Source organism: Schistocerca nitens, chromosome 2 (assembly GCF_023898315.1).
Source record: "Schistocerca nitens isolate TAMUIC-IGC-003100 chromosome 2, iqSchNite1.1, whole genome shotgun sequence".
In the NCBI taxonomy this organism is placed as follows: domain Eukaryota; kingdom Metazoa; phylum Arthropoda; class Insecta; order Orthoptera; family Acrididae; genus Schistocerca; species Schistocerca nitens.
This window is the reverse complement of record NC_064615.1, coordinates 602,341,114-602,368,790: the sequence shown is the minus strand read 5'-3', so window position 1 is coordinate 602,368,790 and position 27,677 is coordinate 602,341,114. Positions and strand designations below refer to the sequence as shown.

At 42.8% G+C, this 27,677-nt stretch overlaps 1 protein-coding gene across 1 annotated transcript in view; it reads right to left on the bottom strand.

Annotated features, from left to right (window-relative positions):
* Positions 1–17,588, bottom strand: part of LOC126236684 (protein takeout-like) — a 59,314-nt gene extending 41,726 nt beyond the window's left edge. The window contains exon 1 of the mRNA XM_049946173.1: positions 17,492–17,588. Coding sequence (XP_049802130.1) covers positions 17,492–17,588 — 97 coding nt within the window. The remainder of the gene's footprint in view (positions 1–17,491) is intronic.
* Between the last annotated feature and the right edge of the window lie 10,089 nt (positions 17,589–27,677).

Genomic DNA, 27,677 nt, shown 5'->3' with positions numbered 1-27,677 from the left:
AAATGTATTCGCAACTGTGAATATGGACAACCATCAGCTCCATAATGGAATGTCGACAGTGAAACTTTGTGCCGGAACGGGACTCGAACCCGGATTTCCCGCTTATTGTGAGCGGTCGCCTTACCATTTGGCTACCCGCGTGAGACTCACAGCCACATCCAAACTTCCATATGTTGTCAACCACCTGTCTACAACTTGTACTCGTACATCCATTATTGTATATTCCCGTACAGGGGAGACATTTTAGTTGTAAGTCGCTCGCTCGATGCCGGCAGATAAATTCGATGTAAGCAGTGCCTGTGTTATATTCCCTACTACGACGCAATATTCCTTCGGACATGCTGGACGAGCGACATCCAGGTAAAAATGGTTCAAATGGCTCTAAGCACTATGGCACTTAACATCTGAGGTCATCAGTCCCCTAGACACAGAACTACTTAAACCTAACCTAAGGTCATCACACACATCCATGCCCGAGGCAGGATTCGAACCTTCGACCGTAGCAGCAGCGCGGTTCCGGACTGAAGACGTCCAAGTAAAATGCCTCCCCTGTAGGGGACTATACATATGGATGTACGAGTACAGGTTGCAAACACATGGTTGACGACATATGGAAGTTTGGGTGTGGCTGTGAGTCGTGCTGTGAAGCCGTATAGTAAGGCGACCACTCGCGATAAACGGGAAATCCTGGTTCGAGTCCCAATCTGGCACAAATTTTCACGACATTCCATTTTCACTGTCGACATTCCATTATACAGCTGATAGTTGTCCATTTCGTAGATCCGAATATAATTCATGGATTTCATAATGGCTGTAGACGACGTATGCATGTCCGAAGCAACATTGCATCGTAATTCAGAGTAACACAGGTACCGAAATAGCGTACACTTATAAATGGAAGCACGACTGACACAAACGTAACGTGCTGACCGAGCAGAACTGATCTGCTGGATGTAGAGTGCAGCTATTTATACAAAAATCGAATATTCCAGAACGCTGGTATTTATACAGATATCGAATATTTCAGAGTATACAAACATAAAGATATTTAAGAACCTCACAGAATATATATATATATATATATATATATATATATATATATATATATATATATATATATATATATATATATATATATATATACGGTGAGTCACCTAACGTTACCACCGAGCGAGGTGGCGCAGTGGTTAGACACTGGACTCGCATTCGGGAGGACGACGGTTCAATCCCGCGTCCGGCCATCCTGATTTAGGTTTACCGTGATTTCCCTAAATCGCTCCAGGCAAATGCCGGGATGGTTCCTTTCAAAGGGCACGGCCGACTTCCTTCCCCGTCCTTCCCTAATCCGATGAGACCGATGACCTCGCTGTCAGGTCTCCTTCCCCAAACCAACCAACCAACCAACCTAACGTTACCGCTGGATATATTTCGTAAACCACATCAAATACTGACGAATAGATTCCACAGACCGAACGTGAGGAGAGGGGCTAGTGTAACTGGTTAATACAAACCATAAAAAAATACACGGAAGTATGTTTTTTAACACAAACCTACGTTTTTTTAAATGGAACCCCGTTAGTTTTGTTAGCACATCTGAACATATAAACAGATACGTAATCAGTGCCGTTTGTTGCACTGTAAAATATTAATTACATCCGGAGATATTGTAACCTAAAGTTGACGCTTGAGTACCACTCCTCCGCTGTTCGATCGTGTGTATCGGAGAGCACCGAATTACGTAGGGATCCAAAGAGAACGGTGATTGACCTTAGGTACAGAAGAGACTGGAACAGCACATTACGTCCACACGCTAACACCTTTTTATTGCTCTTTTTCACTGACGCACATGTACATTACCATGAGGGGTGAGGTACACGTACACACGTGGTTTCCGTTCTCAATTACGGAGTGGAATAGAGTGTGTCCCGACATTTCAGGCCAATAGATGTTCAATGTGGTGGCCATCATTTGCTGCACACAATTGCAATCTCTGGCATAATGAATATCGTACACGCCGCAGTACATCTGGTGAAATGTCATCGTAGGCTGCCACAATACGTTGTTTCATATCCTCTGGGGTTGTAGGCACATCACGGTACACATTCTCCTTTAACGTACCCCACAGAAAGACGTCCAGAGGTGTAAGATCAGGAGAACGGGCTGGCCAATTTATGCGTTCTCCACGTCCTATGAAACGCCACTAACTACTTCTGTAGTAGTACAAGAAAATTGAATCTTGCAACCAACAAAAGTAATAGGTCCTTGTAGTAACTCCTGTTGACCAGTCTCATTTGGTGTAATTGAAAATGTATCCACTGTCTTGTACACTGGCATTCTGCTCCTCCTCACGTATCTTCTGCGACGGTAACCCATGGCTGTGTGCTCGGCCTAGTTTTACTAGGCCCGTGTTGCTCGAAAATCAAACTTATCAGCGGAAGTGACGTCACGATAAGGCGCGCGTGACGTCTTATCAGAGCTTCCTCTCCCGAGGCAGCTGCAGGCTCATTCGACTCGAGGCAGCCGCACCGAGCACACAGCCATGGGTTACCGTCGCAGAAGATACGTGAGGAGGAGCAGAATGCCAGTGTACAAGACAGTGGATACATTTTCAATTACACCAAATGAGACTGGTCAACAGGAGTTACTACAAGGACCTATTACTTTTGTTGGTTGCAAGATTCAATTTTCTTGTACTACTACAGAAGTAGTTAGTGGCAATGCATGGTTAACAATTGCTGTTTTGAGAGGTACTGAGAAACCTCTTGAAGGATTGGAAGCCTACAATGAGAGAGACATTATTTCTTATCGCACTTTTGCAATTGGAGTTATACCTAACCGTAATTATGGTACATGTGTTGGTTGGATTTTAACTGGTGACCTTGATCTGCAACAGATCGTTAAGGTCTACACACACAGTCACTACGGAAGATTGTGCCAATAATTCAGTAAATCACACGAACGTTCATGTACATTCGTTACAGTATCAGGGATTAAACTGATCAATACTTTAACAGTTCACAAAAATAATCTAGACGGAGAAACTGACGTGGTGGGAAGAAGAAAAGGGCGTTGTACGTCCAACATATGAATTTAAAATTACATACTGTGACATTTAAAGTACTCTTTGCTCTCGTCACTATCGTAAATCAAAACATTTTGTTACGGGGAGTGCTATTTTGTCTCTAACTGTACCATCACCCTCCACTACTACGGTCGCTAACGCACGCCTGTGCTTCGGTCCTCTACACTGGGATATCCGATTTGAGTCCTGGTGACGGAAGAAATTGTCACTACCAGTATTTGTCCAGTAAGGGAAGAAGATGATCCTATTTGCGAGACGCCATTATTCTGGATCACGCAGTGTATAATGGAGTGAAGTCGCGTTACACTATTGATGGTGATAGTTTGTCGGATGGGGACGTTAAGCCCGGCGCTATTCGAGAGGAGTAGCCTATGGCCCGGCTCCAGCTATCAGGCTCTCCGTTCCCTCTCCATCACACAAGACGAACATGACAGCACGTTAAACACACAAACATTACTTTCGCCCACACTCAACGGATACACTAGAGACAGGTCTCTTGCGCCACACGGTTTCCATGAGATCTTTGTGCGCGAAAACCATTACCGATTAAGTGACTGAACAACCTTCTGGGTCTCTGAGCCAACAAAGCCGCAAGACTCTTTCTAGCTGCATTCTACCGTGTTGCGGAAATATTACCTGTTGGACATACAATGGCTCTCGCTAATTCCAACTTCAAAGGACTTAACAGAAGGCTTCGAAAGACTGAGAGTTCAAATTCAAGCGAGTTTGACTGATTTCAGTAAAATTTGGAAATAAAAGTTTAAAAAATGGAACAGCACTTTCAATAACATAATTTTCTTAACGAATAGGGGAGCGGAAAGTAACAACTGGAGCTCAATATAAACTTTATTTGTTTACCAGCGTTATTATTTTATATTTATTTTAATATCTCAAACGAAAGGTACACACATGTGTCCAAAAATATGCAAGAAAAATTCATTTTACATTCTGAACAAACTCTCGCAATACCAAGGCGGGAGTGGGAAACTTTATACGCGCCTTTTGAAAATATTGTAATCTAGTGATGTACTGCATACCTTAAAATTTTGAAAAAAAATTGTTGTTTTTAGTGACTTCTTAAAGCAGATTCCATAATTGCTTTGAATTTTCCACCCCCGGTAGCTGAGTGGTCAGCGCGACAGAATGTCAATCCTAAGGGCCCGGGTTCGATTCCTCTCAGGGACTGGGTGTTGTATTGTCCGAATCATCGTCATTTCATCCCCATCGACGCGCAAGCCGCCGAAGTGGCGTCAAATCGAAAGACTTGCACCTGGCGAAGGTCTACCCGACGGGTGGTCCTGATCACACGACATTCACATTAGTTTGAATTTTCCAGTAAAACGTAACGCAAAAAATTTAAGCCTTTTAAGACTTTTCGCAGCAAATGTCATATTCATATGTTCAAGTCATGGACCCTCGTTACATACATTTAAACAATATATTGTGAATAAATCTCAACGATAATTAAGGAAATCTGTATTTTTTAATTTTTGTGTGATGATCATTAAGTACCTCTGGTGCATATTACAGAAAATACGTTGGTACTGCTAAGATTGTGCAAAAAGATGTTTTCGGTTTCTGGACTCTACGTTTAATTTATTTTGTCGTGGGCATTAAGTACCCGCCGCCCCATCGTAATACGCCTTATGGAAAATACGCAGATGTTGATAGGGTTCACGCTCGCATTTTAGACCATAAAAGCAAAGATAAGCTGCACGTTCTGACCCAGACGGACCAATCGTGACCAGCCGACTACCATGTCATCCTCTGCCAATGGCGTCTGCATACCGCTCTCCCGGCCGCTGTCGGCTTTCTTGACCTTGGAGCCGCTATTTCTCACTCAAGTAGCTCCTAAATTGGCTTCGCGAGGCTGAGTTCACCCCGTTTCAGTCCTCCCAACAAGGAAAAAATCCCTGGTGGTACTGAGAATCGAACTCGAATCCTCCGCATAGCAGCCAGAAACGTTGACTACCATTTTTAGGGTTCCGTATCCCCGTCAGTAAAAATGGAACCCTTATAGGATCAGTTTGTTGCCCCTCTGTCTGTCTGTCCGACTGTTAAAAATCTATTTTCTCGGGAACGGGCAGACGTCTCAATTTGAAATTTATGTTGCGTAATGAGTTCTATGGTCCCTTGGTGGAATAAAAAACTTAAGTCAATGAATTTAAAAGATACAGCCATTTAGATCACATATTTTGATACTAGTAAACTCACTCATCAAAATCTATGCTGTGCTTCCCGTTGACATGGAATCATGAAATTTGGCGAGAAGCAAGTTTTCACAGTACAACTAAAGAAAAACCTCCGAATCCGAAAATGGTTAAATTATAATTAATCATGCAAAAATATCTTTTTGCCATTAGAACTTACATAGCATTCATAATCCGTAAAATGCATAAGAGAATTATATTATTGCATGCAAATATAAAGCCAACGGTCTTGCCGCAATGGTAACACCGGTTTCCGTCAGATTACCGAACTTAAGCGCTGTCGGGCTGGGCTAGCACTTGGATGGGTGACCAACCGGCATGCCGAGCGCTGTTGGCAAGCGGGAGACACTCAGTCCTTGTGAGGCAAACTGAGGAGCTACTTGATTGAGATTTCCTCTCAGTGAGCTGACGTTGCAATTTACCGTCTAGTAAAATCGTCGGACGATCAATTCCAATTACAAAATGATCTAGAGAGGATTTCTGTATGGTGCGAAAAGTGGCAATTGGCACTAAACAAAGAAAAGTGCGAGGTTATCCACATGGGTACTAAAAGAAAACCGATAAATTTTGGGTATACGATAAATCGCACAAATCTAATGGCTGTCAATTCGACTAAATACCTAGGAATTACAATTATGAGCAACTTAAATTGGAAAGACCGCATAGATAATATTGCGGGGAAGGCGAAACAAAGACTGCGCTTTGTCTGCAGAACACTTAGAAGATGTGACAAACCCACTGAAGAGACAGCCTACATTACACTTGTCCATCCTCTGCTGGGATATTGTTGCGCGATATGAGAGCCTTACCAGGTAGGATAGACGGAGGACATCGAAAAATTACAAAGAATGGCAGCTCGCTTCGTGTTATCTCGCAATAGGGATGAGAGTGTCACTGATATGATACGCTGATATGATACTTTCTCTTCCGAATGCAAAAATACTTTGATGACACCCACCTACGTAGGGAGAAATTATCATCATAATAAAATAAGACAAATCAGAGCTCGAACGGAAAGATTTAGGTGTTCCTTTTTTCCCGCGCGTCATACGAGAGTGGAATGGTAGAGAAGTAGTATGAAAATGGTTCGATGATCCCTCTACCAGGCACTTAAGTGTGAATTGCAGAGTAACCATGTAGATGTAGAAGTAGCGGCTCCGGTCTCGTAAACTGACATACGGTCGTGAGAGCGGTGTGCTGGCCACATGCCCCTCCATATCCGCATCCAGTGACGCCTGGGGGCTGAGGATGACACGGCGGCTGTTCGGTACCGTTGGGCCTTCTAAGGCCTGTTCGGACGGAGTTTAGTTTAGTTTATGCAAATATAAAAAGTAAGTTGTGGTCATGTTTTCGTAAGTAAATAAAAAATATTTCATTAAATTCTTTCTCTCTATGCACACATAAACTGAAGTCCCCGACTCGCTTTTCTTTGTACGTCCGGATAAGTCTCAGGAGCTACTGCAGAGATTTTGATACAGTCTTGGAATTCCTGTAACTGATATTTTGACAGAATCGATATCGATTACAGACAAAAATCGCCTAGATTGTCGATTCCCTGGATCGGTGACCTGTCTATATACATAATTAAGTTTGTACGGAAATCTCAGTCCACGAATCGTAATCACACTTAGCCATTCTTTCTTTTCTTTTCTTTTTCGTCTTCCTTTTGTGGGTTGATTCGGGGGAGGGGACCAAACAACGAGGTCATCGGTCCCATCGGATTAGGGAAGGATGGGGTAAAAATACGGCTGTGCCCTTTCAAAGGAACCGTCCCGGCATTTACCTGAAGCGCTTTAGGGAAATCACGGAAAACCTAAATCAGGATGGCCGGACGTGGGTTTGAATCATCGTCCTGCCGAATGCGAGTCCAGTGAGCTAACCACTGCGCCACATCGCTCGGCCGTCTTCCTTTGGATACGTTTCTGAGCACCGTATATTTTTTCAAAAAAAAAAATGGTTCAAATGGCTCTGAGCACTATGGGACTCAACTGCTGAGGTCATTAGTCCCCTAGAACTTAGAACTAGTTAAACCTAACTAACCTAAGGACATCACAAACATCCATGCCCGAGGCAGGATTCGAACCTGCGACCGTAGCGGTCTTGGGGTTCCAGACTGCAGCGCCTTTAACCGCACGGCCACTTCGGCCGGCTCTATTTTTTCGCCAGTGGTTCTATGTGGATGTCGCATGACATCTTTCAAACTCCGTCGATGAGAGCTTCAATCAGTTTTTATGTGATCTGCCGTGCCAGCGACTCTAAGCTACGAATTGTCACCAGAAGTGTTGTTAAAAACCAAGTTATATCTTTTTTAAAGCGAGTGAGCTACTCCTAACATCTGTCGAACCCTTCACTGCTCGCACTAAGAGCGAATGTCATAGAGATTTTTTCCTATTACCTCCGACAGGTACACTAACGGAAAAAAATCGCAACTCCAAAAAACAATAAACGTAAAGAAATTTCGGGAATACATTTGTCTAGATAAAATATTTAAGTTTTCATAAGCTCCTTCCTTATTCCATATTTAAGTGATTAACATTGCAAGATCACAGGTTAAGGTCAATATAAGAGCGAGAGAAGCCACTGCAAATGTGAATTGTTGGTTCATTAACAACCGGTGTAACCGCCAGAATGTTGAGCGCAAGCGCGTAAATGTCCAAGCATTGTGTTGTAAAGGTACCGGAAGTCAGTGTGTGGGATGGAGTTCCACGCCTATCGCACATGGTCGGTCAATACAGGGACAGTTAACGCTGGTTGTCGAGGACGCTGGGGTTATCGTCCGATGATGTCCCATATGTGCTTGTTTGGAGACAGGTCTGGTGATTGAGCACGCCAAGGCAACATGTCGACACTCTACAGAGCTTGTTGAGTTACAATAGCAGTATATGGGTGACCGTTGTCCCGTTGGAAACCATCCCGTGGAATGCTCTTCAGGAATGGCAGCACAACAGGTCGAATCACCAGACTGACGTACAAATTTGCAGTCGGGGTACGTGAGATAACCTCTAGAGTGCTCCTGGTATCATATGAAATCGCACTCCAGACCATAGCTCATGGTGGAAGCCCAGTGTGTCTAGCACGCAGACAGATTGACTGCAGACCCACAATTGGACTTCTTCTAACCAACACCACGGCCATCGCTGGCGCCAAGACAGAACCCGATTTCATCAGAAAACAAGACAGACATCCACCCTGCCTTCCAATGAGCTCTCGCTTGACACCACTGAAGTAGCAAATGGCAGTGGTTTGAGGTCAGCGGTATGCAAGTTAGAGGGCGCCTGGCTTGGAGCTGTCCTTGAAGTACCAGATTTGTAATAGATCGTCCTGTCACTGTGCTGCCAACTGCTGCTCAAATTGCTGTTACAGATGAAGTACGTTGCTCCATAAGCCAAACACGAAGGTCTTCCCTCTCTGTAATACCACGTGGCCGTCCGGAGTCCGGTCTTCTTGCGACCGTATATTCTCGTTACCACCGCCGCCAGCATTCACGTACAGTGGGTACGTTCCTGTCAAATCTTTCAGAAATGTCGCAGAAGGAACATCTAACTTCTCGCAGCTCCATTACACGACCTCGCTCAAACTCAATGAGATGCTGATAATGGCCTTAAAGGTATCCTTGACTAACATCAACTCACCACGCCCATCTAAAATGTGACTAACACTCACGACCGTTATAGCTTGTACTTAAAGCAAACCTGATTTTCATCCTCATAGTGGCGATACTAGCGACACTCTTATGCGACTGGCACGCAATTGGAATAGATATCATCTTTCATATGTAGAAATACGCCTACCAACCTTCGTTCATGTCGCCTAACTCCTTGGTGTTGCGATTGTTTTTCCATATTTGTACGTTTTTTCCCCTACATTGACAAACTCATTTATTACCTCTACATATACGTTTTCTCCTCCACATTGATTATCATCCCATTTATTACCTAAGATAGATATTTTTTTCCTCTGCATTTACTAACACATTTCCTTAGGAACTGCAAACTCACCTTGCTGGATCCGTTTCCCTCCTCCCTCTCCCCCTCTCCCCCCTCCCCCTCTCCCCTCTCCCCCCTGCCCCCCCCCCTCCAATGATAATTTTCAAATTTTCAGCAATTTCATCTTTCTTTGACTCAACATTCCACAGACTGAATTACCCGTTTCATTTTTGAGAAATTCAAACAACTTCTTTGAAGACTTTTTTACAACTGTTTTATTGTGAATAAAAGCAATTTCGGCTATTGGAATCAGAAGATCTGTGTTTAAGATTTAAGTAACGTAAAGAACTACGCGCGCTTGTTACGTATTTTCAGGCTACAAAAGATGAAATATGTCAAGCTTAACAATTTCAAAAAGTTCGTTCACCAAAACTTGTAACTTGTAAAACAAGGTTCATCATCAGTATCAATAAAATCTGTGCGTAATCGGGTCGTCAACTATAGACTAGGCGCAAACAATTGCACAAGGATATGAATTCTAGCCGACAGGTAGCGCTCATGTGGTGGACGTTGCCTTCAAGTTCTTTTTTCCTTTGTAGCTACAAAATGACAGTTTTAAAATTACAAACATTCAAAGTCAGATTACAAGACACGATTTAAGGGAATACTTTTGTTCATTTATAAAATAATTTGACTTTGTGCTGTCCGTTATACTTACCTCCATATATAATTTTTTGAGCCAAGTTGACAGTTGACGCCCTGATTAGACAGAGCTTTTATTGATACTGACACTGAAATCTACTCTACTCTGTAGGAATCAGCATGGGTTTCGAAAAAGAGGATTGTGTGAAGTCCAGGGCGCGCTATTCGTCCACGAGACTCAGAGGGCCATAGACACGGGTTCACAGGTAGATGCCGTGTTTCTTGACTTCCGTTTGATACAGTTCGCCACATTCGTTTAATGAACAAAGTAAGAGCATATGGACTATCAGACCAATTGTGTGACTGGATTGAAGAGTTCCTAGATAACAGAGCGCAGCATGTCATTCTCAATGGAGAGAAGTCTTCCGAAGTAAGAGTGATTTCAGATGTGCCGCAGGGGAGTGTCGTAGGACCGTTGCTATTCAAAATATACATAAATGACCTTGTGGATAACATCGGAAGTTCACTGAGGCTTTTTGCGGATGATGCTGTAGTATATCGAGAGGTTATAACAATGGAAAATTGTACTGAAATGCAGGAGGATCTGCAACGAATTGACGCATGGTGCAGGGAATGGCAATTGAATCTCAATGTAGACAAGTGTAATGTGCTGCAAATACATAGAAAGAAAGATTCCTTATCATTTAGCTACAATATAGCAGGTCAGCAACTGGAAGCAGTTAATTCCATAAATTATCTGGGAGTAGGCATTAGGAGTGATTTAAAATGGAATGACCATATAAAATTAACCTTCGGTAAAGCAGATGCCAGACTGAGATTCATTGGAAGAATCCTAAGGAAATGCAATCCGAAAACTAAGGAAGTAGGTTACAGTACACTTGTTAGCCGACTACTTGAATACTGCTCAGCAGTGTGGGATCCGTACCAGATGGGGTTGATAGAAGAGATAGAGAAGATCCAACGGAGAGCAGCGCGCTTCGTTACAGGATCATTTAGTAATCGCGAAAGCGTTACGGAGATGACAGATAAACTCCAGTGGAAGACTCTGCAAGAGAGAGGCTCAGTAACTCGGTACGGGATTTTGTTGAAGATTCGACAACATACCTTCACCGAGGAGTCAAGCAGTATATTGCTCCCTCCTACGTATATCTCGCGAAGAGATCATGAGGATAAAATCAGAGAGATTAGAGCCGACACAGACGCATACCGACAATCTTTCTTTCCATGAACAATACGAGACTGGAATGGAAGGGAGAACCGATAGAGGTACTCAAGGTACACATCGTCAGGTGGCTTGCGGAGTATGGATGTAGATGTAGAACCTTGCTTTACAAGTTACTAGTTTTGGTGAGTGAACTTTTAAAAAAAATTTAATTTTATTTTTCATCTTTTAAAGCTTGACTACGTGTAACAATCTCTTGTCGTTCTTTATGTTCCTTATACTTAATTATAGATCCGATAGCAGTAGCCGAAACGGTCTACTAAATAAAGAAATATACGCTGCCCAGTGACATTAATGTGACCACCTTTCAAAAGCCTGAACCTTTTGCAGCGCGGACCGCTGCGAGATATGGAGGAAGGGAGTCCACGTGGTTCTGAGGTTCTAACAGCAATGTGGAGCCGTGCTGACTAACAGGGTCGTGGCCAGCTGCACTGGGTTTCTCGGTTGAGCATCCACGGCGCGAACAGACCGTACGAGGTGATCCCGCAGATTCTCGACTGGGTTTAAATCCAGGGAATTTGGTGGCCAGTGGAGTACGGTAAACTCATTCCTGGTGCTCTTCGAACCAGGAAATTACACTGCGAGCCGTGTGACACGTTGCATAGTCCTGCTGGTAGACGCCATTGTACCGAGGAAAAAGAAACTACATGTATCCGTGAACATGGTCCCCAAGGATAGATGCATGCTTGTGTTGATCCACTGCGCCTTCCAGAATGGCGAGATCAGGGAGGGAATGCCCTCTGGTTTCCACCCTGCCGACGATTGTTGCAGGGTGTTTTGCATTCAGACGTTTCATCCCGTAAATGCCAACAGCCCTCTGTCTGACGGAGCATAAAACGTGATTCATGTAAAAATACCACCCATCACCAGTCAGTGGACGTCGAGTTGCGGCTCTGGCGTGCAAATTCAAGCGTTCGTCGCCAGTGAAAAAGCAGTTATCATGGGTGCAAGAAACAGGCTCCTGCTGAGAAGACCTATACGCAACAACGTTCGCTATTGGTAGGATTTTGGTTCGTCTGGGCGGTCAGTTGCTCAACAGTTGCACGTCTATTCCTCCGGACAAATCTGCGCAGCCGTCGTTGACCTTTGTCATATATAGCCTGTGGTGCACCATATGTGCTACGGTGCCGATTTTGGATAGCGTCATTTTGCCATACACGGCATACTTTAACCACTGCGGCACGCGAATAGTTAACAAACTTAGCAGTTTCGGAAATGTTTCCACCCTTGGCCCGAACACCAATGATCATGCCCGTTTGGACTTCAGATAAATCTCCCCGTTTCCGCATTATGACAAGGACTGCACTGTTTTCCGCGTCCCCGATAAACTTTATACACCCTCCACTGCTAGTGCTGCCTCCTACCGTCTGTGAGTGGTTATTGCACGCTGACATCATACTTAGGCGGTGGTTGTGTATTAAGCGATCTAGACCAGTTCTGTTCACAAAACATTCGCAACGAATGCGGGATCGTACAGGAAGTTATACATCGTTGAGAAAACAAATGAGTGTCACAAAGAGTTTGTAAGTAGGCTGTTTATGTTTTCTTATTGGCAACGTTACGTAGCGCTCTGTATGAAAATCACTGGCTGTGCTGTGGCTGGTTTGTATTGTTGTAATATTCGCCATTGTAGTGTTGGGCAGCTGCATGTGAACAGCACGTAGCGTTGCGCAGTTGGAGGTTGGAGGTTAGTCTTTGCCATAAAACTTTCACTTCACGCATTAGTACAATTTGTCACACTGAGAAACTGTTAACATTCAACAATGTTTTGAAGTTAACTATCCAGTCTAGAACCTAGGGAACATTTTTAAACAGAAATTACGAATGCATTGTTATAGTGAACAGACGACACAGTGGTTAGTTTATGTGACAGCTACACAATTTTATCACGATGCTACTAATGAGTGACAATTTACAATGTTGTTTTTGCGGTGTATCTGTTTTATATCTGCACAGGTTTTCTGAATTCTTCTGGAAAGTAAAACATGTTTTAGTAGTAACTTTTGTGGTATAGCTACAACGAGACACCCTTTTTCGTAGCACAACAATACGTTACATTATAGTACTTTCTTCATCACGGCAATAAGCATAATAACTACGATATCTATACGCAAAGCATCTCACTTTTGTTTATCATGAGGTAAGTACATTGACTTCAGCAGAACTTTGCTTACAGAGGACGATAACTACAACACTTCCACAGAATTATCTTACAGCAAGACGCACATTTAGCGCTACAGGACACGCATTTGAGAGATTAATTTTGTACTTAAGCCATTTATTTTTCAAGATTTTGGAATTACAAAGAAAGGTTTCCATGATACATTTCATTCCATTGCTGTAATCTGTAACACCTGAGGGTATAATTACATTAATCCTCAGGGGGGTACACGCCTACTTTGTGTACCATGTGTTTGGCAAGCACAAGGAGCCCTAGCTAATATGGTATTTGCTTATACAACTTTACTCATCGGTACCATATTTCTCTAACACAGAATTACACAGCTATCTGATCATTTAAATGAGAAATAAACATTTTTTTTACTGTATCACTGACACATGTTTACGCAATTACACAGTTGGGTAACTTCACACTTACGAAATTGTACTTTGTCTGTACTTCGTGAGCTGTTCATACTTTTTCGGAACCATTGTGATACTGTGAGAGCTTTGAATAATATATTTGGTATGGGATCATGATTTTTAAAGTACGTTGGAGGTAGATGACACTATTGAAATGAGCAGAGAATTTTTTTTAGGTTTTTAAATTATTGGAGGAAGCTACGACGATTTTGAGAGTTGACTGAGGTGTTATGATGTTATTATTACGATGACTATGTGTATTATGCTGTTGCGGTATGTTTATGATCAATAAGCTGATGCTATATGAGTTATTTCAGTATGCTACATATCTGTTATGATGAAATATTGAAGAAGTGTCGACGAATAAGGTAAGGAATAATGAGTAGTGGTTAGGGACTCTGGTTTGTGAAAAAGGTTGTTGGAAACCAAGAATCGTACTTTAAGAGTTATGAAATGTATGTAAATCCGTGAATGTATTACAATGCCGACGAAAATTTTTTGGACTCTGTTATATCAACAGGATTTTGTTTCTACAGATTTGTAACGCAAATTCTTGACCTGTGAAATATTTTTATATGAGACTGCCACTGTAGCGGAAACTGCTGTCGTAAATATTTCCGTAAGAAAGTTAAGTGACCACCTGCACGTAATGCGTCGTGGGCACCCAGCTGTGTCAGACGCCTGGAGAAAAAGCCATTAGTGTGTGCCTTTTCAGAGGCACAGGTAGAAAAAAAAGGGAGGCCATTATCCTCGCTATTGACATTCCTTTGTAGAAAGCATCGCAAATACGACACGCTCAAACTTGAAAACATATGATTATACTGTGGAGCTCTTAATTTATGGTATTTACTAAAATGCCTAATGAAATGATGAGAAACATTTTATGTCTATGGTCTTTCTAGTTGAGAGTTTGCTCATTTTGTTTAATATCTAGTTTCTAGCTGCACTGCAGCATTGGTTAAAATCAAATTTCATGGATGTACTAATATAGATATTTTATGCCTACAGATCCAGTAAATAATAACTTAAAAAAAACGAAGATGCACAAAAAGACATTTCCCTTCACAGGACTTGCATACATAATTTTCTTTTCAACTCCTTGGTAATATTTTTCGTAGAATAAGTTGTGGTGCACCGCTTTAATTACATAGACATTAAGATTGTTGTTTTTAGTGTAATACTTTTTCTGCTTGAGCTTTGTCATGTTTAGATATAAGTTATTACATTTGCTGCTGCTGTTTGCCAGGCATAGTGTTACTAAATTTCACTTTGTATTACTCTGTTAAGCTAGTTTTACTACTGATTTATTTTTCTTGTTTGCTGCACAGTTCCTTATATTAGTTGTAATATTGCTGCTTGCTTTGACAATTTCCATTTTTTTTCATTGCTGTTTGTGTTAATTGTTTTGTACTGCTGCATTGCCTCGTCCCTTAGTTTAGCATCGGAGCTCAGTAGATTTAAGTTAGCTTAAGATGGGGTAGGCTGTATGAGAGAACGAGTTGTGATGAATTGGAAGAAATGCATTGAGAAGCTGTAAGAAAATGGTTTGGCAAAAAACGTATTTAAAAGAGGATATGAACAAAAGGTTTAGGTAGGATTTTCTTGGAAATAATTGATGTAAGATAATGGAAAATAAATAATGAGGCAAGAAATATGTGAACATATAAATACAGAAAGAATGCTTGGACAGGATTTTTTTGGTCGAAACAAATGTTGAAATAAGACGAAAGATCTATGGAATGAAGTTTTAGGTTGGACTGCAGTACCAAATGTTGTCCTGAAAACGAACCCAGTCTTTCCTTTCGTATTATTCCGCTATGTGTTTATGTATCCTTGTGTATTTGTCTTTTTCCTGTCTTTATGTGTTTAGCTAATAAGATTTATATTGTAGAATTTTTCAAATACTATGTTATTTTCTTTGTAAAGATGCTTAGACATTATTTATTCTGTTCTGTTTTAATGCTCATGTGTGAAGTTGATGCTTCAATAATTATTCTGATCTTTTATTTATTTACTAATGTCATAATTCCTTTAACACTGATGTATATGTTTATTTCTATTCTTTTGTAAAGCCCCTATTCCTACAAATGTTATTTGTATTATTATGTTTTTAATGATGTATTTTGTACCTTTGTTATTGTATTCTTATGTTATAAAATTGTAATTGACACCAGTTCATCAAATTAAGTAACTTGTAAGTTACATTTCACTGCACACATTTCTGTTGGTCATAGTATATGGACAATATGTGAGAAGTAGGGACTGTTAGTGTTTGCACGTGTGTTAATAATTCAGCAAGGGACTGGATAACAGCATAGCTGGTTCTAAGGACAATTTCAAAAACTTTGTGAGTGCACAAGTGGTGGTTATGGACTTGCTATATTCTCCGCAAGACTCTTCGATGGTGGTTGTGCACGTGCACAGTTGCAACAGATGGCTGCTGGCCGTCTCTACAAGGACTACAGTGGGTCTGCACCTCTGGTGGCCCACCAATACCATACTCTCTACCAAGACTATAGTGGGTCTGCTCTGTGATGACCTACCTACCAATATTCTTCAAAACGTCAAATGACTCTGCTGTGGGTTTGCTCTGTTGTGGCCCATTACCTGTCTGCATGTCGAGAGTCAGCACTGTCTTTCCGTTGGAAGGACAGCACTACTTTTTCAAGACTGCATGGAAATCCACTACTTCCATGTGCACTTTCTTTTACTGCTCAGACTTTCAGAAAACACTGCAATTTTACTGTGATGAATGATCAGGACTGTCTTTATGGACTGTGAGCAAATTTTAGCTTTTGACCAACATTGTATCAATAAGTGTGTGCATTTGATATCTTTGTTATTGTAATTATGAAAAATTTTATCAAATCATTATTGGCCATTGCCCAAAACAATTTGTAAAATTTTTTGTGGAGAGCATGGGGACTATGTAAGTAGGCTGTTTATGTTTTCTTATTGGCAACGTTACGTAGCGCTCTGTATGAAAATCACTGGCTGTGCTGTGTGCAGTCTGTGGCTGGTTTGCATTGTTGTAATATTCGCCATTTTAGTGTTGGGCAGCTGCATGTGAACAGCACGTAGCGTTGCGCAGTTGGAGGTGAGCCGCCAGCAGTGGCGGATGTGGGGAGAGAAATGGCGGAGTTTCGATATTTGTAAGAATGGGTGTTATGAACTCCTATATATATTATGACTTTTGATGACTATTAAGGTAAATACATTGTTTGTTCTCTATCAAAATCTTTCATTTGCTAACTATGCCTATCAGTAGTTAGTGCCTTCTGTAGTTTGAATCTTTTATTTAGCTGGCAGTAGTGGCGCTCGCTGTATTGCAGTAGTTCGAGTAACGAAGATTTTTGGTGAGGTAAGTGAATTGTGAAAGGTATAGGTTAATGTTAGTCAGGGCCATTCTTTTGTAGGGATTTTTGAAAGTCAGACTGCGTTGCGCTAAAAATATTGTGTGTCAGTTTAAGCACAGTCATGTATAATTGTTCTAAGGGGACGTTTCATAAGTTGAATGACGAAACAACCGAAGCAATTTGTATTAGCGAGTGTTGGACAATCACTGACGTCGAATTATTATACGGTCTGCAATGACAGTCGTTTCGATTTATCGATTGTACGGAAACGCATGGGACTTCTTCAATTTATCGAGGCTTTTTCGAGGATATTGGCAACAGGTTCGATTTATCGAGAAATTAGATTCGTCACGTTTCGAATTAGCAGCAGTCGACTGTACGACAGTTTGCAACAGAAACAATAAAGAAATGTTGACGCCTGAATGAATGGTTGATGTGTGTCCACTTACGCAGTTTGTGCGAGGCGAGGACGGCGGGCACGAACGCCACAACGAGGGCGGCGGCGGCCAGAGCTGTGAGCGTGGCGGTCCTCTGCCGGGGAGACATGTTGACGACTGGGAAGAGGCGGTGCGCCAGCCGGCCTTTTATTGCGCACCATCGCTTCTCGCGGTAGCCTGCCACTCACCCTTTGGCGATCACTGATTTCACAACGCGACGCGACAGCACAATCGCCGCTTCCGCCACATCAACGCGGCGGCACTCCACGCTCGCTACCGCTGAGGTTATCTAGTTCCCTCTATTTTCCTTCTGATCGGTGGATATGGGGCTGGTTCAAAAGCTCTTACCGTTTCTTGGCGCTGTAGTTATTTTGTATCACGTTTTGGACACGGTAATACCTTATTGCTCACAACACCTATCGACACCCAAACTTGCAGCTTTCCGCTCATGGCTGCACTCTCTCATATCTGTTCCTATGTCCAAATAAGATTTCAGAGCAGAGGTACATAAAATCGTTTTCCTGTTCTGTATGCTCTCTCTGCTGCTGCTTCCAACGCCTGCAGGAAGTGGTGTACAATCCCATACCTAGGACAGATATCACAGAGCGCAGTAGGAACACTGAAATCCTGGAAATATGCGAGAAACTGTGTAAGGAATGCCACAGCCTAGTATACTTTCAATAGCGAAGGTAAGACCTAATTACTAGTCAACAATGAGCTACACGTAATTATTTGCCGTGTGATAAGTTTTGTGTTAGATAGTCAGACAGAGACATAGCAATACTTTGGCTGAACATGAATGCAGCTACAGGTTGCCGGAGTATGACTCCTCATTTGCTGAGCATGTACTGAGTGATGGCCACAGCCACCAGCCACAGTCCTTCATCCTACACTTAGCAAACAAAGCCCAATAACTCATCCTGTTGGAAGCCCTGGAAATTAACAAACTTTGGACCATAGTCCATACTTAATACTAGCTGTACCCGGCCACGCTTTCTGTGGCTCAGTCTGCTTAAACGTAAACGAAAGAAAAGAGAAGGCATATGTTTCCAATATGTATGGACATTGAATATACTTCCTCATCCCCTTCTCTCCCCTGTCTGAGTCCGCCTCCCCCTTAACCTGTCTTTGTCCATCTTCTCCTCCTCCCCCTGTCTCTGTCCTCCACCTCTTCCTCTACCTCTGTTTTCGGATGGCAAGAGCAGTTGCTAAGTACTGCCAGATGCTTGGTCCACAGTACGGCGATACTCCCTTGCGGTGCTCAGGAGTGGTCGACCTGAACTTCACTGTCCCATGCAATTCTACATCCGGCCACTGTCACATCCGATTGCCCCACAAATCTGGACATTACAGGACTCGACCATCCGTGCAAATGGAGACTCAAAATGAGTCCCCTTTCAAATTCCTGGCAGTTGTTGTTAACGTTGTCTCACACGAGTACACGGAGTACACGACGTCTTCAAGGCTTTCACAGTCATTACTCAGCATATGGCACTGTTCGCGTTCCTTACAGAACCTGTCATGCCTGATAAGAACACACTGATGTACGAGGTCCGTTCAAAAAATTCCGGAACTTTGCCCACAAAATTTTTCTACATTTACCTTTTACTTATTGTGCATGGTCTCCTTCGAAATTCTCTCCCCAAAATTGATACACCGCCCCTAACGCCGTTTCTGCTTCCGTAAGCTGTCCTGGTACGCCTCCTGCTGGATTGTACGAAGCGTCGTCTGAGGATTTTCTTTTATCTCGTCTATCGTTGCAAATCTTCGCCCTTTCAATGGGATTTTCAGCTTTGGAAATAAATAAAGGTCCGCAGCAGCCAGGTCTGAAGAGTACAGAGGATGAGGCGGCACATTGATTTCGTTTTTTGTGCAACAGTCACGCACCAACAGGGATGAATGTGTGGACGTGTAATCGTGATGCAAGAGCCATGAACTGTCTCGACACATTTCAGGCCGTTTCCTTCTCACATTTTCTCGCAGGCGTCGCAACACGTTCCAATAGTACCACCGATTAACAGTTTGTCACTGTGACGTGAATTCACGATGAACTAATACTTCGAAGTCAAAAAATCTGTCAGCATGGCTTTGACATTTTATCCGACCTGACGAGGTTTTTGGTCTTGGAGAACTTTTCCCGATCCATTGCGAAGATTGAAACTTGGTCTGACCATCATAACTATCGACCCACGTCTCATCACCAGTTGTGATTCTCTTAAGGAAGAACTCGTTCTCATTTGCGCCAACCAAAAGCTCTTCACAGACTGCGAAGCGAAGGTCTCTCTGGTCTTGACTCATGAGGCATTGGACGAACATGACGGCAACACTATGCATTCCAATATGCTGTGTCAAGATTTCACGACATGATTCAACTGAAATGTTACATTCTTCTCCAGTCCCTCCGACAGTCAGTCTTCGACTGGCACGCACAATTTCGCTGACGTTCCTGACATGAGCGTCCTCGCTAGACGTCGAAGAGCGTCCTGAACGAGGGTCATCTTTAACTTCCGTCCGGTCATTTGTAAACCGCGTGAGTCATTCGTAACACCTAGTACGGCTTGAGAACTCATCACCGTAGGCTTTCTGCATCATTTGGTGTGTCCCTCTAAATGTTTTCTAGAGTTTCACGCAAAATTTAATGCAGACACGTTGCACCTCTAACTCTACCACCTCAAAATTCGCAAACTCTGCGACACAATGTTCTACTCAATACAGCTCTGAACAATAACTAACAGACCAACAACAATGAAACTTCCTGCAATTACATACACTACTGGCCATTAAAATTGCTACACCAAGAATGAAATGCTGATGATAAACGAGTATTCATTGGACAGATATATTATACTAGAACTGACATGTGATTACATTTTCGCGCAATTTGGGTGCATAGATCCTGAGAAATCAGTACCCAGAACAACCACCTCTGGCCCTAATAACGGCCTTGATATGCCTGTGCATTGAGTCAAACAGAGCTTGGATGGCGTGTACAGGTGCAGCTGCCCATGCAGCTTCAACACGATACCACAGTTCATCAAGAGTAGTGACTGGCGTATTGTGACGAGCCAGTTGCTCGTCCACCATTGACCAGACGTTTTCAATCGGTGAGAGGTCTGGAGAACGTGCTGGCCTGGACAGCAGTCGAACATTTTCTGTATCCGGAAAGGCCCGTACAGGACCTGCAACATGTGGTCGTGCATTATCTTTCTGAAATGTAGGGTTTCGCAGGGATCGAATGAAGGTTAGAGCCACGGGTCGTAACACATCTGAAATGTAACATCCACTGTTCAAAGTGCCGTCATTGCGAACAAGAGGTGACTGAGTCGTGTAACCAATGGCACCCCATACCATCACGCCGGGTGACACGCCAGTATGGCGATGACGAATACACGCTGCCAATGTGCGTTCACCGCGATGTCGCCAAACACGGATGCCACCATCATGATCCTGTAAACAGAACCTGGATTCATCCGAAAAAGTGACATTTTTCCATTCGTGCACCCAGGTTCGTTAGTCCACGAACCCACGCGAATTGTAAATGGTTGCGAAAACACACTTGACCTCTTAGCCACAAACAATCCAGAGCTGATAGAGAGCATCATGACTGATACAGGGATTAGTGATCACAAGGTCGTTGTAGCTAGGCTCAATACCGTTTCTTCCAAATCCACCAGAAACAAACGCAAAATAATTTTATTTAAAAAAGCGGATAAAGTGTCACTAGAAGCCTTCCTAAGAGACAATCTCCATTCCTTCCGAACTGACTATGCAAATGTAGACGAGATGTGGCTCAAATTCAAAGATATAGTAGCAACAGCAATTGAGAGATTCATACCTCATAAATTGGTAAGAGATGGAACTGATCCACCGTGGTACACAAAACAGGTCCGAACTCTGTTGCAGAGGCAACGGAAAAAGCATCCGAAGTTCAGAAGAACGCGAAATCTCGAAGATTGGCTAAAATTACAGACGCGCGAAATTTGGCACGGACTTCAATGCGAGATGCCTTTAATAGGTTCCACAACTAAACATTGTCTCGAAATTTGGTAGAATATCCGAAGAAATTTTGGTCGTATGTAAAGTACACAAGCGGCTAGACACAGTCAATACCTTCGCTGCGCAGTGCCGATGGTACTGTTACCGACGACTGTGCCGCTAAAGCGGAGTTATTGAACGCAGTTTTTCCGAAATTCCTTCACCAGGGAAGATGAATGGAATACCGAGCGAGGTGGCGCAGTGGTTAGCACACTGGACTCGCATTCGGGAGGACGACGGTTCAATCCTGTCTCCAGCCATCCTGATTTAGGTTTTCCGTGATTTCCCTAAATCGTTGCAGGCAAATGCCGGGATGGTTCCTTTGAAAGGACACGGCCAATTTCCTTCCCAATCCTTCCCTAACCCGAGCTTGCGCCCCGTCTCTAATGACCACGTTGTCGACGGGACGTTAAACACTAACCACCACCACCACCACCACCATGAATGGAATATTCCAGAATTTGAAACACGAACAGCTGCTAGCATGAGTTTCTTAGAAGTAGATACCTTAGGGGTTGTGAAGCAACCCAAATCACTTGATACGGGCAAGTCTTCAGGTCCAGATTGTATACCGAATAGGTTCCTTTCAGATTACGCTGATACAATAGCTCCCTACTTAGCACTCATATACATCCGCTCGCTCACCGATAGATCTGTACCTACAGACTGGAAAATTGCGCAGGTCGCACCAGTGTTTAAGAAGGGTAGTAGGAGTAATCCATCTAACTACAGACCTATATCATTGACGTCGGTTTGCAGTAGGGTTTTGGAGCTTATACTGTATTCAAACATTATGAATCACCTCGAAGGTAACGATCTATTGATACGTAATCAGCATGGTTTCAGAAAACATCGTTCTTGTGCAACGCAGCTAGCTCTTTATTCGCACGAAGTAATGGCCGCTATCGACAGGGGATCTCAAGTTGATTCCGTATTTCTAGATTTCCGAAAAGCTTTTGACACTGTTCCTCACAAGCGACTTCTAATCAAGCTGCGTGCCTATGGGGTATCGTCTCAGTTGTGCGACTGGATTCGTGATTTCCTGTCAGGAAGGTCGCAGTTCGTAGTAATAGACGGCAAATCATCGAGTAAAACTAAAGTGATATCAGGTGTTCCCCAGGGAAGCGTCCTGGGACCTCTGCTGTTCCTGATCTATATAATGACCTGGGTGACAATCTGAGCAGTTCTCTTAGGTTGTTCGCAGATTATGCTGTAATTTACCGTCTAGTAAGATCATCCGAAGACCAGTATCAGTTGCAAAGCGATTTAGAAAAGATTGCTGTATGGTGTGGCAGGTGGCAGTTGACGCTAAATAACGAAAAGTGTGAGGTGATCCACACGAATTCCAAAAGAAATCCGTTGGAATTCGATTACTCGATAAATAGTACAATTCTCAAGGCTGTCAATTCAACTAAGTACCTGGGTGTTAAAATTACGAACAACTTCAGTTGGAATGACCACATAGATACTATTGTGGGGAAGGCGAGCCAAAGGTTGCGTTTCATTGGCAGGACACTTAGAAGATGCAACAAGTCCACTAAAGAGACAGCTTACACTACACTCGTTCGTCCACTGTTAGAATATTGCTGCGTGGTGTGGGATCCTTACCAGGTGGGATTGACGGAGGACATCGAAAGGGTGCAAAAAAGGGCAGCTCGTTTTGTATTATCACTTAGTAGGGAAGAGAGTGTGGCAGATATGATACGCGAATTGGGATGGAAGTCATTACAGCAAAGACGTTCTTCATCGCGGCGAGATCTATTTACGAAATTTCTGTCACCAACTTTCTCTTCCGAATGCGAAAATATTTTGTTGAGCCAAACCTACATAGGTAGGAATGATGATCAAAATAAAATAAGAGAAATCAGAGCTCGAACAGAAAGGTTTAGGTGTTCGTTTTTCCCGCGCGCTGTTCGGGAGTGGAATGGTAGAGAGATAGTATGATTGTGGTTCGATGAACCCTCAGCCAAGCACTTAAATGTGAATTGCAGAGTAGTCATGTAGATGTAGATGTAGATGAGTGCGCCATCGTAGGCGCTCGTATCTGTGATGCAGCGTCAAGGATAACCGCATCCATGGTCTCCAAGCTGATAGACCATGCTGCTGCAAACGTCGTCGAACTGTTTGTGCAGATGGTTGTTGCACACGTCCCCATCTGTTTACTCAGGGATCGAGACGTGGCTGCGCGATCCGTTACAGCCATGCGGATAAGATGCCTGTCATCTCGACTGCTAGTGATACGAGGCCGTTGGGATCCAGCACGGCGTTCCGTATTACTCTCCTGAACCTACCGATTCCATATTCTGCTAACAGTCGTTGCATCTCGACCAACGCGAGCAGCAATGTCGCGATGCGATAAACCGCAATCGCGATAGGCTACAATCCGACCTTTATCAAAGTCGGAAACGTGATGGTACGCATTTCTCCTCCTTACACGCACAACAACGTTTCACCAAGCAACGCCGATCAACTGCTGTTTGTGAATGAGAAATCGGTTGGAAACTCTCCTCATGTCAGCACGTTGTAGGTGTCGCCACCGGCGCCAACCTTGTGTGAATGCTCTGAAAAGGTAATCATTTGCATAGCACAGAATCTTCTTCCTGTCGCTTAAATTTCGCGTCTGTAGCACGTCATCTTCGTGGTGTAGCTATTTTAATGGCCAGTAGTGTAGTAGTGTATTAAACACTGGCGTGTGCAGTGATGCCAACCGCATTTCGCTCCAACGCACTACTGGCGCGAAATTACGGATGTTCCGGAATTTTTTGAGCAGACCTCGTACACTTGTGTCAGTTCTAGTTATTGATGAGAATTGTAACTCTAATCCTTAACATATTCGCCGATGGGGCGTACGTGTAGGAAGTTACACTGATATCTGACCAAATCTTCTGGCTGCTTCACGTTTTAGTCAGGCAGTGTACTATTTTTGTTATTATTTTTCCATTTTCCCTTAAAATGTATGCCTGCTCATCATGCAATACTTTCCTATTAACTGGGCGAAACATCAAAGAAAGGAGCAAATGAAGCGCTGAGAAGATCGTTATGTTATTCAGAGGGCTGCAGTTGCAGCACTCCAGAGCGGCTTTGTGGGAGAGATACTTGACGTTTTTCAATATAAAATGAATGTTGTTGTTGTTGTGGTCTTCAGTCCTGAGACTGGTTTGATGCAGCTCTCCATGCTACTCTATCCCGTGCAAGCTTCTTCATCTCTCAGTACCTACCGCAACCTACATCCTTCTGAATCTGCTTAGTGTATTCATCTCTTGGTCTCCCTCTACGATTTTTACCCTCCACGCTGCCCTCCAATACTAAATTGGTGATCCCTTGATGCCTCAGAACATGTCCTACCAACCGATCCCTTCTTCTAGTCAAGTTGTGCCACAAACTTCTCTTCTCCCCAATCCTATTCAGTACCTCCTCATTAGTTATGTGATCTACCCATCTAATCTTCAGCATTCTTCTGTAGCACCACATTTCAAAAGCTTCTATTCTCTTCTTGTCCAAACTATTTATCGTCCATGTTTCACTTCCATACATGGCTACACACCATGCAAATACTTTCAAGAATGACTTCCTGAAACTTAAATCTATACTCGATGTTAACAAATTTCTCTTCTTCAGAAACGATTTCCTTGCCATTGACAGTCTACATTTTATATCCTTTCTACTTCGACCGTCATCAGTTATTTTGCTCCCCAAATAGCAAAACTCCTTTACTACTTTAAGTGTCTCATTTCCTAATCTAATTCCCTCAGCATCACCCTACTTAATTCGACTACATTCCGTTATCCTCGTTTTGCTTTTGTTGATGTTCATCTTATATCCTCCTTTCAAGACACTATCCATTCCGTTCAACTGCTCTTCCAAGTCCTTTGCTGTCTCTGACAGAATTACAAAGTCATCGGCGAACCTCAAAGTTTTTATTTCTTCTCCATGGATTTTAATACCTACTCCGAATTTTTCTTTTGTTTCCTTCACTGCTTGCTCAATATACAGATTGAATAACATCGGGGAGAGACTAAAACCATGTCTCACTCCCTTCCCAACCACTGCTTCCCTTTCATGTCCCTCGACTCTTATAACTGCCATCTGGTTTCTGTACAAATTGTAAATAGCCTTTCGCTCTCTGTATTTTACCCCTCCCACCTTCAGAATTTGAAAGAGAGTATTCCAGTCAACATTGTCAAAAGCTTTCTCTAAGTCTACAAATGCTAGAAACGTAGGTTTGCCCTTCCTTAATCTAGCTTCTAAGATAAGTCGTAGGGTCAGTATTTCCTCACGTGTTCCAACATTTCTACGGAATCCAAACTGATCTTCCCCGAGGTTGGCTTCTACTAGTTTTTCCATTCGTCTGTAAAGAATTCGCGTTAGTATTTTGCAGCTGTGACTTATTAAACTGATAGTTCGGTAATTTTCACATCTGTCAACACCTGCATTCTTTGGGATTGGAATTTTTATATTCTTCTTGAAGTCTGAGGGTATTTCACCTGTTTCATACATCCTGCTCACCAGATGGTAGAGTTTTGTCAGGACTGGCTCTCCCAAGGCCGTCAGTAGTTCTAATGGAATGTTGTCTACTCCGGGGGCCTTGTTTCGACTCAGGTCTTTCAGTGCTCTGTCAGACTCCTCACGCAGTATCGTATCTCCGATTTCATCTTCATCTACATCCTCTTTCATTTCCATAATATTGTCCTCAAGTACGTCGCCCATGTATAGACCCTCTATATACCCCTTCAACCTTCCTGCTTGTCAGCAGCTCGTGGTCGTGCGGTAGCGTTCTCGCTTCCCACGCCCGGGTTCCCGGGTTCGATTCCCGGCGGGGTGAGGGATTTTCTCTGCCTCTTGATGACTGGGTGTTTTGTGCTGTCCTTATGTTAGTTAGGTTTAAGTAGTTAAGTTCTAGAGGACTGATGACCATAGATGTTAAGTCCCATAGTACTCAGAGCCTTTCTGCTTTCCCTTCTTTGCTTAGAACTGGGTTTCCATCTGAGCTCTTGATATTAATACAAGTGGTTCTCTTTTCTCCAAAGGTCTCTTTAATTTTCCTGTAGGCAGTATCTATCTTACCCCTAGTGAGGTAAGCTTCTACATCCTTACATTTGTCCTCTAGCCATCCCTTCTTAGCCATTTTGCACTTCCTGTCGATCTCATTTTTGAGACGTTTGTATTCTTTTTTGCCTCCTTCATTTACTGCGTTTTTATATTGTCTCCTTTCATCAATTAAATTCAATATTTCTTCTGTTACCCAAGGATTTCTAGTAGCCCTCGTCTTTTTTCCTACTTGATCCTCTGTTGCCTTCACTACTTCATCCCTCAAAGCTACCGATTCTTCTTCTACAGTATTTCTTTCCCCCATTCTTGTCAATTGTTCCCTTATGCTCTCCCTAAAACTCTCTACAACCTCTGGTTCTTTCAGTTTATCCAGGTCCCATATCCTTAAATTACCACCTTTTTGCAGTTTCTTCAGTTTTAATCTACAGTTCATAACCTATAGATTGTGGTCAGAGTCCACATATGCCCCTGGAAATGTCTTAAAATTTAAAACCTGGTTCGTAAATCTCTGTCTTACCATTATATAATATATCTGATACCTTTTAGTATCTCCAGGATTCTTCCATGTATACAACCTTCTTTTATGATTCTTGAACCAAGTATTAGTTATAATTAAGTTATGCTCTGTGCAAAATTCAACAAGGCGGCTTCCTCTTTCATTTCTTCCCCCCAATCCATATTCACCTACTATGTTTCCTTCTCTCCCTTTTCCTACTGTCGAATTCCAGTCACACATGACTATTAAATTTTCGTCACCCTTCACTATCTGAATAATTTCTTTTATTTCATCATACATTTCTTCAATTTCCTCGTCATCTGCAGAGCTAGTTGGCATATAAACTTGTACTACTGTAGTAGGCGTGGGCTTCGTATCTATCTGTGCCACAATAATTCGTTCACTATGCTGTTTGTAGTAGCTTACCCACATTCCTATTTTCCTATTCATTATTAAACCCCTGTTTGATTTTGTCTTGTTCCTCCTGCCACTGAACTTCACTAATTACCACTATATCTAACTTTAACCTATCCATTTCTCTTTTTAAATTCTCTAACCTACGTGCCCGATTAAGGGATCTGACATTCCACGCTCCGATCCATAGAATGCCAGTTTTCT